General features: G+C 42.8%; 1 protein-coding gene and 1 long non-coding RNA gene across 2 annotated transcripts in view; one reads left to right on the plus strand and one right to left on the minus strand.

Moving 5' to 3' along the window:
- Positions 1-13,152, plus strand: part of Arhgap20 (Rho GTPase activating protein 20) — an 82,633-nt gene extending 69,481 nt beyond the window's left edge. Inside the window, 5 exon segments of the mRNA XM_021172655.1 lie at positions 2,959-3,068; positions 5,419-5,608; positions 6,609-6,720; positions 7,864-9,660; positions 9,663-13,152. Coding sequence (XP_021028314.1) covers positions 2,959-3,068; positions 5,419-5,608; positions 6,609-6,720; positions 7,864-9,660; positions 9,663-9,715 — 2,262 coding nt within the window. The 3' untranslated portion in view covers positions 9,716-13,152.
- The window catches only part of LOC110301936, a 31,227-nt gene that overhangs the window by 1,200 nt on the left and 15,021 nt on the right, over positions 1-15,006 (minus strand). Inside the window, exons 2-3 of the long non-coding RNA XR_002378749.1 lie at positions 1,952-2,014; positions 247-353 (exon numbers count right to left, since the gene is read on the minus strand). This is a non-coding gene — a long non-coding RNA (uncharacterized LOC110301936). The remainder of the gene's footprint in view (positions 1-246; positions 354-1,951; positions 2,015-15,006) is intronic.

A 15,006-nucleotide genomic window follows, 5' to 3' on the forward strand; every position in this document is an offset into this window, starting at 1 on the left:
AGCCTTGGACTTTGAAGGCCACCCCACTGATGGGACACAATGGCTCATCATCACTATCACCACTTCAGACACAAAAGCAAACTTGAGTGAAACAGTGTTGTCACCATCAGAACACACAGAGGGTGTTTTACCACAACCAACATCCAACTTCCCCAAGTTCCTCCAAGTGTTTTCAAACCCAAACTAGTTTTGTGCTTGCCATGATATGGAGAGAAGTTGCTTGTGCCACCTAAAATCCCATGTTACCTGTAACCACTCATGCACTCTGTTCTAAACAGAGAGAGCAGGGATGGCTGGGCCTTCTGCCACAGAAATTTCTAACATCATCTCTTCGTCACATTCTTAGAAACGTCCTAGGATTTTGACAAAAAGAAACAATCGAGCTGTAAGCAGAACTTTTGACCATAGTGACAGTTTTTGCAGACTTGCCCCAGACTTCCATTTCCCAGAGGGTTTGTGATATACTGAGCCAAGGGTAGACAAGGCCCCAGTCTCATCTGAGGACCTGAAGCTAAGGAAAATATGGTGGACAGGGCTTGTCTTCCCCTGCCCCAGAGATTGGCCAGCTGCAGATCAGGTCAACACCATGACTTGTTAATGTGTTTCTTGATGTGCCATGTCTAAACTCTGCTATGGGCTTTGGCAGAGACAAATACCACTCCAGAGAATGAGCCAGGACCATCTGATCTGTTGTGCAGGCTTTACTCTTCAGTGCAGGATACACCATACAGATACGTGGTAAGCTAACCAGGTAGATATGTCAGACACAAACACATGCCATCAACTTTGCCTCGTCTCATAGAAATGTCTTAGAGGTTCTCACTCTCCTTAATTTAGGCAGGCACAGCCCATGTTGTAAAAGCAGTCCCTAGCTTTCTACTTTACAGTACCACACTTATTAAAATCCTCTGCTAAATTATTGAGACTGTTCCAAAGAAGCACGGTCCTAACTATGCCAAAGCAAGCAAAAGGGAAAAAAGCAACTGAATGATCGAAGACTCTGGCTAAACGGATTCCATATAACTGAAGTCTTATCACTGTATAATTTTATTTTTTATTCCCATCTATTTCATTTGCTTTTAGGGAGAAAGACAAAGCTTGAGCCCTCATTTCCTTTTTTTCTGTACATAGCTTTCTTTAGAAAATAGTCTGAAGTCACTTAAATATTTCTTTCATTTTTTTTTTTAACTTACGTAGTTTTGCTTAAATACAACTTTTGCTCTCCATGCTGTGACTGGTCAGAAGTGGCTCAGGACAGTATGACTCTGGCCCTTCCCCCCACTAAGAAAGCTCCAGAGACACATCTCACATGACCCAGAAAGTCCTGTCAGCTTGGGCTCTGATGTTGAAGGGAAGAATTTCATTGAGCACTGGAAGGCATTGTAATTCAGAGAGGGCTCCCCTCCTCCTCAGCTGGGGGTTACATTTCATAACCTGCGGTTCCAGCCCTGGGAAGAGTGCCCTGTCACGACAAGTGATCACTAACCCACTTCTGAAATAACAGAGCTCACTGCTGGTAACTGCCTGGTAAGGTGACGCTGCAGACGCGCCTGATCCAGAATTATGAACAGCAGTGGCAACTTTTGTGAGGGTATATCCGAGTCACACACAAGTGTCTAGGTACATTTATGAAGGAATCACAAAATCAGAGGAAGGTAGAAACAGCCAACCTTTCTTACCCACCCCCACCCCACCCCCAAAAAAATGAAGAGGAGGAGAAAAAAAGTAGGCAGCACAGCTACAGAGGTTTTTAATTATCTGGTTATGGTTGACATCTCCCTAATCCTCCATCAGCTTCCCCTGGGATACTTTGTAACAGTTCAGGAATCGCCTCCACTGTGTCAACCTACACTTTACATTGCTGTATATGCCAAGGGGGCAAGAGCCTGCCACTGCCCTAGTGGAACCCATAAGAAATAAGAATTCTGCAGAAGTAGCTCATTTTTCTTACCTTAATACATTATCCCAGCTTCTGTGGTAGAGAAGCACCAGGCTTCGAGGTGGCTTTTATTCTCTGCAGAGATAATGATCACAATTTTAGAATGCCTAATTCCAGACATTCACCTGTGTCTGTGGCATAAACAAGCACGAGTGAAAGTAGCCAGCCATTTCACTAACCTGAGTTCTCCCTGTCTAATACTGACTGGGTTGAGATCAGACTGCGAACTTGGCCTGGTTGGTGCTGTTCCAAAAGGGACACAGGTGGCCAAGAACCAGTGCCCACTGCTCTAATATAAGGACCAAATTCAGTTCATCTTTTAAGCTTTTTTTGTTTTGTAAACAAAGACTCCAATACAGCAATCATCTGTGATTATATCCTGTTTATGCCATGGTCTGGTTTTTCTACAGTACCCATCCCCACTTGTGGTCTTAGCAGAAAAGAGAACATAACACGGATATATGCGTTTATATACATGTGAGGCGCACGATGCTAGCCCTACCCAGCTATTAGACGTTTTCTTCCCCTCGAACACACAAGCACCTTCTTTTCATGGGGAATACAAGAATAAGCCAAGTACCTTCGTGTCATTGTGCACCAACACTGGAAAATAATGTTCTAAGGTCATGGCCACTTGCTTGACTCATTTCTATATCCCAATACACCCAGCAGTGCATATAGCACTTGTGAATAAGTACACATGGAGGGGTGGGATAAGTGATTGCCACGTTACAAACTTCTTAGATAACAAAGGAAGAAGGATTTGAGGTGGTGGACTGCCAGGTCCCATCATGCTAGCTGCCAAAATGCCTACTAAACTTCAGCAGAATCGGGTGCCTTTTTTTTTTTTTTTAACAGAAGTCCAGAATTGAGTATCCCTGTCAGTCCTTAGAAAAATGTCAACTCGTGAGCTTCCATTCACACAACTCAGTGGAGAGTTGAGAGGGGACTTTTTTTTTTAACACATAATTTGCATAAGAATCTTTCAAATATTAGGTTTTATTTTTCCCTTCATCTAGGATTTTCTGAGAAATATTCCAGAAAGTATCTTTTCATCAGATCTTTATGATCACTGGGTCTGTGTAATGGATCAAGGAAATGATGAAGAAAAAATAAATATAATTCAAAGGTAATGATTTAAGTATGAAATATATGTTAAAATACTTTTTTAAGTTTTTCTCTTAAAATATCAGTTGTGTTTCTTTGATTTTAAAACTTACAGTGTGTGTGTGTGTGTGTGTGTGTGTGTGTGTGTGTGTGTGCATACAACTTAGAAGTCACCTTCCACCATGCAGGTTCTAGGGACTGAACTTGGGCTACCAGCCTAGTCAGCAATAGCCCCTAAAGTAGTTTTTCATTTCCTTATCCTCTTTCTCACTACTGGGAATCAAACCGGGGGCCTTGTGCATGTCAGACAAGCACTTTGCCACTGAGCCATACCCCAAGCCTTTTCTCCCCAGTCTTATTTTGTATACCCTCTACCTCTATTGATCTGTATCTAAGAGGAGCTGAAATTTGTTAGCCCATTGGATGCTGGGTCTTCCTGCATCTACCCCACTAGATGACTCTCTCTGTGTATTCATTTGGTGACTGGAGCAATGTAGAGAGCATGACCTATCCCCTTCAGGAAGCCCGGTAGAGTAGATATGTGAAGTAGATGTGGCTAACAGTAGAAAACCATTGCTATAAAAAGTATTTGTTGAGTTTGATGAGGGTTCTTATAGGAAGGCAGTTAGCTTCTTGAGAGGAAAGGAGGTTTACAGAGTCTCAGGCTCTTAATAAAGAATATAGTGCCCGACCCAAGTGTAGTGGCTCATACCTGTCCTCCCAGTACTCAGGAGACCGACACAGGGGCATTACTACCAAGTATAGTATCAGATTTGTCTACAGCGTAAGACAGAAACGACAACAAAGAACCGGCTGTATTTAAAGCCATCCAGTGAGACCCCTCATAGAATCCATTACCTCATGTTCCCGAGTATTTCCTACACTGTAAAAGAATATGTAGTGTGCATTAGTGCACATTAGAAAAATGAAATATTTCTGGTTTATGAAAATCTTGGATCCCAAATATCACTTGTTTAGTTTTAATGTGAAATTGTGACACTTAAGCCAAAGCTTTTATTTAATTTGCATACATTAATTTATAACAGGGCCAGTAAGCTATGTCCCATAGCCGGGCGTGGTGGCGCACACCTTTAATCCCAGCACTTGGGAAGCAGAGGCAGGAGGATTTCTGAGTTCAAGGCCAGCCTGGTCTACAAAGTGAGTTCCAGGACAGCCAAGGCTACAGAGAAACCTGTCTCAAAAACAAAAAAAAAAAATATATATATATATATATAAAATAAAATTAAGATATGTTCCATACAATCCACTCAACAACAGATTGCAGAAACTCCAGCTTTCAGGATCTGAGTCAGACGTGCTAATGGGAGTTTACAGATGGATACAGGATTGGCTTTTCTTGTAGGCCAAGGATGCTGACCAGTCAGCTGTCCTTCTCAGACAGAATTTATTCCTATAAGCAAGTACTGGATGCTCTGCTATCAGTTGCTCAGTATAGAAGCAGCCCAAAGGCTTACAGATGACCTGAAAGCATGGGCGGGATGCTTCATTTCCTACAGGAAAACACCCAAGTCATCTTTTGATTTCAGGGTCTTTGATCTGGAGTCACTGTCAGCAGCCTATTGTACTGAAGAAGGGATTCTGCTATTTGTGCAACTGGTGTCAGAGCACCTTATGTCCTAAAGTTGTAGGTTCTTGTAGAAAAAGTAACACACACACAGAGAAAGGGAGAGGTAGGGAGGTGTGTGTGTGTGTGTGTGTGTGTGTGTGTGTGTGTTGAGTGATAGTAAAAGTAATTTTTGGTGAGTAATTTAAAACTCTATCACTTACATAAATGAGAACAGTGGGAAACACAAGGGAAATATAATACTAGTTTGATTGACATATGAGAATGGGTGCCAGAGAAGGCAGATCTGGGGCACAACTGCCTTTGGAACCTGGGTGGTTCCAAAGAGAACCCAGCTCCCAGACCAAACCAGGAAGTCTCCATGCCTGAGACTTGGGTTCTCACCAAAAGCGAGCACGCCCGCCTTGCTGCTCGAAGTCAAGGCATACTTTAATCTTGCAAGGATACCTTTTGTGGGTTTGCTTGGGAATATTACAAAATGCTGCAGGAGTTGCCCGAATCAAAAAATACATCGGCCTGCTTTCCTCGGAAGTAATAACAAGCAACGTGCCTTATGCATTCTTCTACACTGCCGTTGAGTTATAAAGATGATGAGAGATGCAAAAAATAAACTGCCAGTGCTTCTGTGTCACGCCCCTGCTCCGCATGCTGCCCAGCACCTGTGACTCTTGTACGTCTGCACTGTGGTTTGCCTGTGTGGTTTGCATGGTTTCCCATGCAGGTGAAGTGAGGGGTGCCTGTCTTTACAAGTTTCTTAATAAAACATCCTGCATTTTTCTGTCTTTAGGCTATTAGATCAGCTTCCCAGAGCCAATGTTGTTTTCCTAAGGTATCTGTTTGGGGTATTACACAACATTGAACAACATTCCTTGTCTAATCAGATGACTGCATTTAACTTAGCAGTGTGTATCGCTCCAAGCATTCTTTGGCCTCCCGCTTCCTCCAGTCCAGAGCTAGAAAATGAATTTACAAAAAAGGTAATGACGTTTTTCATTCTTATGTCCCTCACTCTCCATTTTGATACGTTTGAAATTCATGGTGATCTTAAACACAATTTCTTAAGTGGCTAAAGTAGACTTCCTTATGCCGGTTTATTGACCATGCTGTCCTGGTAGACTATGTATGGCAAGTTAATATCTAACAGAGGGAGAAGAAAAAAAAAATCAGTTGTTAGATTTTCCTTCTCAGGAGGCTGAACCAAGTGCTAAGAAAGCATTAAAAAAATAATAATAAGAAGAAGAAGGCGGCCTTTGAGTTCAAACAAGCCTGAGTTCAGTTCTCAGCACCAACATTTGCCAGATACACAATGCTGAGAGAGAAGTTCCTTACAGTGATTCCTTTTCCAATTATATTAGAGACTGAGGTCCCACCCCTGTGACTGGCTGTTGATCAGGAGTCTGAGGCAGAGAAACCATTGATCAGTTCTCATTCACCTCAGTGGCAACACAGAGCCGTCATAAACTAACCTCATATGCACCTTAGAGTGTGTAGTAGGGAGCCATGCTAAGAGTAGTCAGAGATTGCCCGAGTTTCCTTGATGTCTTCCTATCCCTCCCCTTCCTTCTGGACCCCTAGAGGAGACTTCTTCCAAAATTACAGCAACCTGCCCTTTACACAAGAAATCCTGTGTGAGTCCTCATTACTGATACTTGATAAACTTGAACAACAAAGTATGTTTCTGCACCTGAAACACCCTATGGAGAATGCTTGGAATTGCCCTAGTCTAAAGGGCAGTGCTGTTGGTCTAAAGCATTCGTGTCACCCCAGTGCCAGAGAGAAGTGTCAGCTGCTGACCCAGACACAGCTCTGTACACAGACTACTGTCTATAGTATTAGCAGTGGGGCTTTTGTATCCCTTGGTATACTTTTCCCTATTCTTTTTCGTTTTGTGGCTAAGATGAGGATGTGTATATGAAGTGTGACGTAATAAGTGGGTTCTATGGATAATAACACTTGAATTCTCTCCATCTGGCACAGGTTTCTCTTCTTATACAATTTCTGATTGAAAACTGCTGTAGGGTATTTGGAGAAGAAATCGCTTCTCTCTTGGGGGAGCTTTCTGAGAGAAGCGACAGAGAACACACCCCAGGTACGGTGAAGAACTAGGTATTTGTGAGGATGACAAGGCTGGTTGTCCTCTAACCTGAGTCAGTGGGGCCCAGGGCTTTCCTTCCTTCCTCCGAAGTCCTGCTGATGGGGTTAAGATGAACATGGGATTAGACCTCAGCCTACAAGATGTCCACCGAAGATTTGAACACTTGTTTTAAATAAACAGAAGCTCTGCATTAGAGCTACTGTTATTGAAACTGGAAACAAAGGTTCGGAGGAAGTAGGGGAAGTCCTGGTTTGGGAGGCTTCTTATCCCCCCAACTCCTAGTGGACTCTAAGACCTCAAATTCTAGTAGGCTGTGACCCAGTTTGAAACAACTAGCATCTTTGAGGTTGGGAGTGGGGGAGGGCTCTGAATTCATAGACATACTACCTGCGTAATCTAACTTCCTTCCTTCCAATTACAACTATGCTACCTTCAATCCATAATTCTGTGCCAAAATGCATCAGTATTTCATCTATGAAATACAAATAATCTTTACAATAATCATAAGAGTCAAACAAAGCAATAACCTAACTTTAAAGAGCTTTATGAAAGATTTTAAGGAGACTGGCATGTATCTTGTATACTGTATGCAGCACACCCATGCTAGAAAACAAACTCCTACTCAGAATCCAGGTCAGCTTGACACGAGTTCGTTTATTTTTCATTATTTCTTCATTTTATGCCATATTCATTGCTTTGAGAAACCCTTACCTTAAAAAGTTCCTCCTCTAGAAATCAAGAGGAGTCTAGAAGATTTCTGTCTTGGGGGCTAACATTTGGGAGGATGAAAAGACTCAGACAAGGTGGCTTGGTGAGGGGAGGTGCTGACCCTGCCCACAGTCAGGCATGACAGACAACCAGAGTTTAGTTCCCAGTTGCTGAAGACCAACATGGTAGAAGGGAAGAACCAATTTCAGCAAACGGTCCTCTGACCTCCTTCCACATACATTGGCCTACGGATGTCGCCAACTCCCTCCACACACAAAAATTTTAAGCTCTTTTAGAGCTCCTCTCCTTCTCGGAGTAAGAGTTTGAACTCTAGTCATGAAAATGGCAGAGAAGCAGCATGGCTTGCCTTAAAGGTAGTGCAGGCTGTATCTGTATGAATGTTAACCATGATGTAATTTCTGCCCACAGATATGACTTGCTTCCAAATGAACGACTCCTCCTATGACAGCTTGGAAAACGAGCTCAATGAGGAAGCTGATGCTCCGTGCAGTGACCTGGTCAAAAAGCTTGGCCAGGGTAGCAGGAGCATGGACTCTGTCTTAACCCTCAGCGACTATGACCTTGAACAGCCTGAAGTGGAAGGCCTCTTAACCCTGAGCAACTTTGACTTAGATCAGTCTAAAGAGGAACACATTCAGATAAAGCCACCTCTGGAGCCCAAGCCAGTGAATGTTTTCGTAGCCTACAGGAAGGTTTCACTAGGGGAGCACGCTAGGGCCCCAGCTGGCCCAGGCACACTCAGTTGCCTGCCTGTGGCTGCAGCAGATGCCCCGAAAGTCCTGCGGCGGCTCCGGCGCTCCTCAGAACCCAGCATTGACTATCTAGACACAAAGCTTTCCTATCTCCGGGAGTTTTACCAGAAAAAGCTGCGCAAGTCCAGCTGCGATGCTGTTCTCTCTAGAAAAGATGAAGATTACCTGAAGCAGACCCAGCCTCAGAAGAAAGGGGATAAGGTGTGTCTTAAACAGAGTTCAGTGACAGGCACTGACGTCAGCAAGAGAAACGCAACTAATGAAAACATTAAGAAGAAAAGCTTGTCTGGTCATGAAGGAACTCAAGTGACACTTTTTACTAAGTCCAAGCCAGTACCCATTTCTGTGGCATCTTACAGCCACGGGTCCTCCCAGGATCATCCCAGGAAGCAAGCCTTTGATGCAGACCCATGCAGGTTCTCCCCACCACACCTAACAGATGCCCAAAAGAGTTCAAGGGTGCAACATCGGCGCTGTTCGGAACCCAGCATAGATGACCAGAACTACAAGCTGTCCTATCTCAGGGGGATCTATTCAATGAAACAAAATAAAGCCAGCTGTGAGGCTGGCCTCTTGCATGGGGAGGAGGATTATCTCAGAAGGCATAAGTCTTTGCAAATCGAGGGCCAAAAGCTTATTAATCAGAGTTTGGTCATGGGCATTGAGGTGGGCAAGAGCAGCGGCTCTCACCAAAGCACTGAGAAGGTTTTGCCCCCAAGACTAAACCTTTGCCCAAGGGCAAGCTATTCAAGCTTATCTTCCCCAGGCTCGTCCCCATCCGGCTCCTCTGTAAGCTCCCAGGACAGCGCTTTCTCTCAGATCTCTGAGCACTCCGTGTTTACGCCCACTGAAACCTCCTCACCAATAGATTGCACTTTCCAGACACAAAGAAAACAAGAGCTGTCTTCAGACTTTGACAGTCCCAGCCTTGTTTCCGGAATGCCCGGTCCCTCCATGGGGCAGGCCAGCAGCCACCTAGCTTATTTAAGAAAGGGTACCACGGAGCAGCCATCACAAATGCATTCTGTAACCCTTCACCCCAGTGCGTGGTTGAGAAGTGGCTTGGTCACTTTAAAAAACTGGTCCCTCAAAAAGAAAACAAAAGCAGCCAGACCAGAAGACAGGAAAGTCTGTTCCCTGAAAGAGCCTCTGGAGTTACCGTCATGTGCTTCCGGTACCCCAGAGGCTGACTCTCTACAAGAGAGTCAGGATGACTTACAGGGAGATGAAGGACCTGGGCAAACAGCCTGTGGATTCAGTTCTTATGCCTGTCAGGACTCAGAGCAACATGCCGGCTCTCCATTCCACCTGGCAGAAAGCAGACTCAAGCCTTGTATGAAGTTATATAAGGGAGAAGAGAGTGGAGGGCAGTACCCTTGTGATAACCCTTGGGAAGGAGCCTCTTCAAGTCTGGAGACCTCGGAGGATGCAGCCAACCCAGGTGCAGAACCTACAACGTTTGCGATGACGGGAACAGATATTTAACCAAAGACCGTTACCTACAATAAGAATCTGATATCAAAATAATCCAATGTCTTTAAGAACAGGAACTGGGCCAATGAAAACACAGACAGTAATTAGATAACCCCACTTATAAGGCACCTGGGGGCATGTAGCACAAGGACAATCACTGCTAATATGGCAATTTCTTTGTTAAGATTATGTGGCAAAAATTTGTTGAGACGTTACATGATCTAAGGTTTTGGAAGGCTTTTCCTATTAAAGCATGGGTTAAGTCCTTTTCTGAGATTTTCAGATACTGACAGAAGGGTAGAGGAAGTATCCTCTGTAGAAGATGCCTTCATGTCAGCAGTCTAAGAGTTCAGGTGTTTTGAGAAGACCAGAGTACCTTAAATTCAGCATCGGTGACACATAGAGAAGAGTGGGAGAGAGAAGCCATCTTTATGCCATGGAATAAGTAGGCAAGAAAAGGGGGGGCCACTGAGACACTCAGAAAAGCATGTATGCTCACTAAGGAAATCATGTAAAATCTGTCCCTAAAGCCAAATCAGTGGCCATTTCTGTGGCTGTTCTTAGTCACATTTATCTTCACTGGGTCATTTTTGGGACCAGCTCGTTGATGAAGTCAGAGTAGAGAAAACTAGTGGGTAAAGTGCCATGGGTGCTGGGCCAACACAGCCTGTAATCGGGCAGCTCGGTTGGTTTTTGTTGTTGTTGACTTTCTCTTAGGGTTGAGTGCATTCACATGTATCTTTCTGAAATGGAGATACAAAGACAAGGAAGGAAGGGTTTGCCCATTTTAGTGTCCTACCCACAGTCCCTATGCAACTGTGTTCTGGGAATGTAACGTATCCCTACATAAAGGAACCTGCTGATAGCATGCATCTCATAGCGCAGAAGAATAGCCACATAAGAATTAGGGAAATTAATCTCGATGTCAGTTTTCCCTAGCTGACTAATCTCAGGGGCAAGACTTCAGAGAAACAAGAGATGCTGGAGTTGGTAGCAGCCATGCAATGGTATTGTGCTGTGATCAGTAAGTAAATATGTGCATAGATGTACCCAGATCAGGAAGCTGGGTCCTGTAGTACATACAGTATATTACAGAAAGTGGCCTCTCTTACTTAGACCTAATGGCCAGTTGCCATGTGACACTTGTGTACAGAGATATACCCAGATCAGGAAGCTGGGTCCTGCAATACATACAAGATATTACAGAAAGTGGCCCCTCTAACTTAGACCTAATGGCCAGTTACCATATGACACTTCTCTATAGAAGTCATACTTTTCTCATTTTGAAAAATGGCAGTTTCCTGCAACAGCTCTCCCTTCTTGGTTCCACAAGCAGTATTTATCAATATGGCATCTCTGTGGAATGTTTCACTGTAGCCCTTCCTGTTAGATTACAGTCAGCCAAGAGGAGACAAGGGACAACTGTTAATTATTCTTTCATTCTACAGATTGTTCCCGATTTGAGTTTGGCAGACTGTAAGATTATTGAGTAGAACACAATGACGTTGCTCTTGGGTGGTCTCTGATGGCCACTGCCTTTGGGGTTTCTTGCTGAAGTTCTCCACTTTTCACAAATGATTTGTAGTTTATAAATATTCAAGTTTAGACCCTGGCAGTTTATCATAGACCTTTGTCCTCTCTCTCTACCTTCAAGGCTACATCAGTATGTCTTCCTTCCACGTCCAGAATGAAATGGAAGGATACACCCTAAGATAGATGCGCATCTTCCTTCATTTGAGCTACTCCCCTAGTACAAAAGTTTCCTAAAGTCTATGTGATCTCTTGAATCCCTGTTTTAAAAAAAAAAATCCACTTGAAAAATAGCTTATCCCAAATTATTACTCCTACCAGTCACCAGGAAACTCGTGGCAGATGTCTCCTTCTCCTAAACATCACAGTGTCAGTTATAGGATAAGGACTTATCTCAGTATTAAATATTGAAGTGCCACCTACCTCTCAGGCATGGCCCTGTTTACCCTAATCATAATTAACTTTCAAACTCTGTGTCCAGTGAGCTCCTTCATGACACTTGGCAATCTCAACCAGATGTAAGCAACCACATCCATATGAAGACGCCTCCATGTCCTCCACATCCATATCTTTTGTGGTATTAGTATATACAGTTGGCAGATCAACGCTTCCCTTTAGAGCATACTACTGTCAGAACTGCAAGATGTGAATGAAGATCTTATGGCTTAGATTGTCTCTCTGTAAGAAATGTCTCCTAAACAAAGTAAAGTGTCCTGGCTTTTCTCTCCCCACCTCATCCCCACCCCCTTTCATAATGGTCCAGTAGAAAATCATCCACTGAGTTTGAAGCATAGAAGAAAATAGCTGGTAAGGTTCTCTGCCAACCATTCTGACTCTGTTTCCTTAGATGCTCCCAGGATACTTAATGTGAATAGTCTGTTAATATTGCTGTAAAGTATTGTATGAAGGCAGACATGTCATTTTATTAGACTCCATCAATCTATAATATATTAGACTGATTCTTTATCTCAAATGCGATGAGTTTGTATAATATATCTTGACAAATTTTATTACCGTGTTATGTAACAAATGTGTATTTTTGTACCTTGCAGAAACTGCTGCTAACTTTTAAATTGTTTGGTTTTTCAAGGCACTGAAAATGGACATGTACCAAGTCCATGCTGTCAAATAAAATGCCACCCTGCAGCTAATAGTCCCACAGAGACATACTGACTGCGGAGGAGAGTTCTTTCACTCAGCAAGCCCGAGCTCCCTTTGAGTTGACCATTTCATACATAATGAGTTGTGGCCTTAAGTTTTTACTCATAGTTTTTCTAGGGGAAAAGGAGTGAAATTGTTTTTCCTTTTTATATTTTTAAATCTCGTTTACCAAACAAGTTATGTTTTATACCTAGAAGTTCCCCTTTTGTCAGAAATTGTGTTCTTTCATTGTATTCCCGGAGTGATACAGACAAGTGTGTCCACATGCCAAAAGAAATAACAGCTCACTTTGATTGCATGTATGAGATTTTCTTTCACATTTAGGCCATTCTGACAAAAGGACCAAGTTGACTTTCTACACATACCAGGATATCTGTTCTTTGATGTATGACAGTTTCCCAAGACTACTGTGTCTCCTGACTTCTTGAGGTTTATTGAGCAGTCTCTGTATAAATCTAACCACTATTTCAAAGGGATTTATAACCTAGAAAAACTAGATTTGCTCCAGCCAGGTGGAAAGGACAAATCCACTTTGACAGATGTTACTAATTATATTTCTACAATGTATAAACACACACACCACACTAAATTCTATCCAAATTTTAGAGAAACAGAAATTTACTTTTAATGAGGACTCGATCTTATGTTAATAACTATCTTCTTTATAGTCTACTTAGCAGGTCATAACACTGAATCAGAAGGTTCTAATTTGTCAACTCAAGAACAAGCTTTTTTTTTAATTACTCCCAGTAAATTTTATACTGTGAATAATAAATTTGGGTAAAGCATTTGCTTCAGTTTCTTTCATTTTGGTTAATGAGATCTTCTCAAAAGCAAAGTTTCCTAATGAAAGTAAGAAATCCCCTTGAGGGCTTTGTGGCCTGCCCCGTGTGTTGCTCTGTCTCTGAGCGACCTTCATGTTGCAGAACTCCTCCCCCACCCCACCCCTTTTTTTTTTAAATACAGTAAACACCTTTATTTCATCTTTGTACAGTGTGAATTGTTCTGGTAGAACTGGAAGAAGACTCTAAGGTATCATTTGCAAACTTTGGTTTTAAAATCTGTTTACTTCCCCCACTCCACACCCCCCCCCCACACACACATACTATTAATACTATTAGATTAGAATATTGTTCTTTGTGTCCCTATTAAGATAACATCAGGACACATAAACATATTTTAGATGATATCTTAAAATGTCTTTCAGTATTTTCATTCATCGAAGTAAAAGTAGTGTTTCTATTTTTACCTCACATACCAATATAAAATGTAGGTTTGTGGATATTAAGATTTTAAAACTACTTTTTAAATCTGGGCTTTAGATTACATTAACTTAAATTTAGAAATTATCTTTGCAGTCTGAATAAATTAGCTAAAACCTTCTGAAATAGTCTGTTACTCAGAGGAAAGAAAATGGGTACCATGAAGACTTATTTCTTCTCTACCAGATCACGGGAACTAGATTATTGCTGCCTAGAATTTTCAAATGTAAAGGAAATATTCCGTATCTTTACTCCCAAAATGAAATGACTGAGCTTACAATATCAGAATGTAAAAAATGTTAAGGCCATTCGTGTTGGGATGGCACATCAAATGTGATAGACAGACCCGAGGTGAGTTAACTCAAGAAACAGAATCACAAAGATCTCAACAATCAAGACTTCAGGTAAGACTGTCAACTAGAAACCATCTCCATGAGATTAGTGTGCAAGAAGAGTCAGGATTAGGGGAATAAAAAGTCAAGTTTTGTCTATTAGAAAAAGTTAAGACAGCATATGGGGGAGCCTTCTTGGGTTCCGAGATTCCACCAAGTCTGGTCTGCACAGGTGAGCGTGTGGACTGCAGAGGCTAACACCTTCTGGGACAGGCAGAAGCCACAGAGCTTCTGGGGCAGACCATGTTTCAGGCTCCAGACACCCGGGAACCTTTCCTACCAGAGGAGAGGTGTCCACCCTTCCCAGGAGGGCTTTGCCACAGCATCTGGGGGAAGACATCTTGGTTCCCGGATCCCGCCCAGACTACTCTGCGAAGGTGAGAGTGTGGACTACAGAAGCTACACAGATTCGGGGACAAGCCCTGTTTCCGGCCTTCATCTTCTGCCAGGAGGCAGGTCCGAAAGCCTCTGGCCACCTTCCCTGCAAGAGGAGAGCTTGCCTGCAGAGAGTGCTCTAACCACTAAAACCCAGGAGAGAGCTAGTCTTTCAGGTCTGCTGATAGAGACTGACAGAATCACGAGAGGAACAAGCTCTAACCAGAGACAACTATAACAACTAACTCCAGAGATTACCAGATGGTGAAAGGCAAACATAAGAATCTTACTAACAGAAACCAAGACCACTCGCCATCATCAGAACCCAGCACTCCCACCTCAGCCAGACCTGGGTACCCCAACACACCCGAAAAGCTAGACGCGGATTGAAAAGCATATCTCATGATGATGGTAGAGGACATCTAGAAGGACTTTAATAACTCACTTAAAGAAATACAGGAGAACACTGCTAAAGAGTTACAAGTCCTTAAAGAAAAACAGGAAAACACAACCAAACAGGTGATGGAAATGAACAAAACCATACTAGACCTAAATAGGGAAGTAGACACAATAAAGAAAACCCAAAGTGAGGCAACTCTGGAGATA

Source organism: Mus caroli, chromosome 9 (assembly GCF_900094665.2).
Source record: "Mus caroli chromosome 9, CAROLI_EIJ_v1.1, whole genome shotgun sequence".
Classification (NCBI taxonomy): Eukaryota; Metazoa; Chordata; class Mammalia; order Rodentia; family Muridae; genus Mus; species Mus caroli.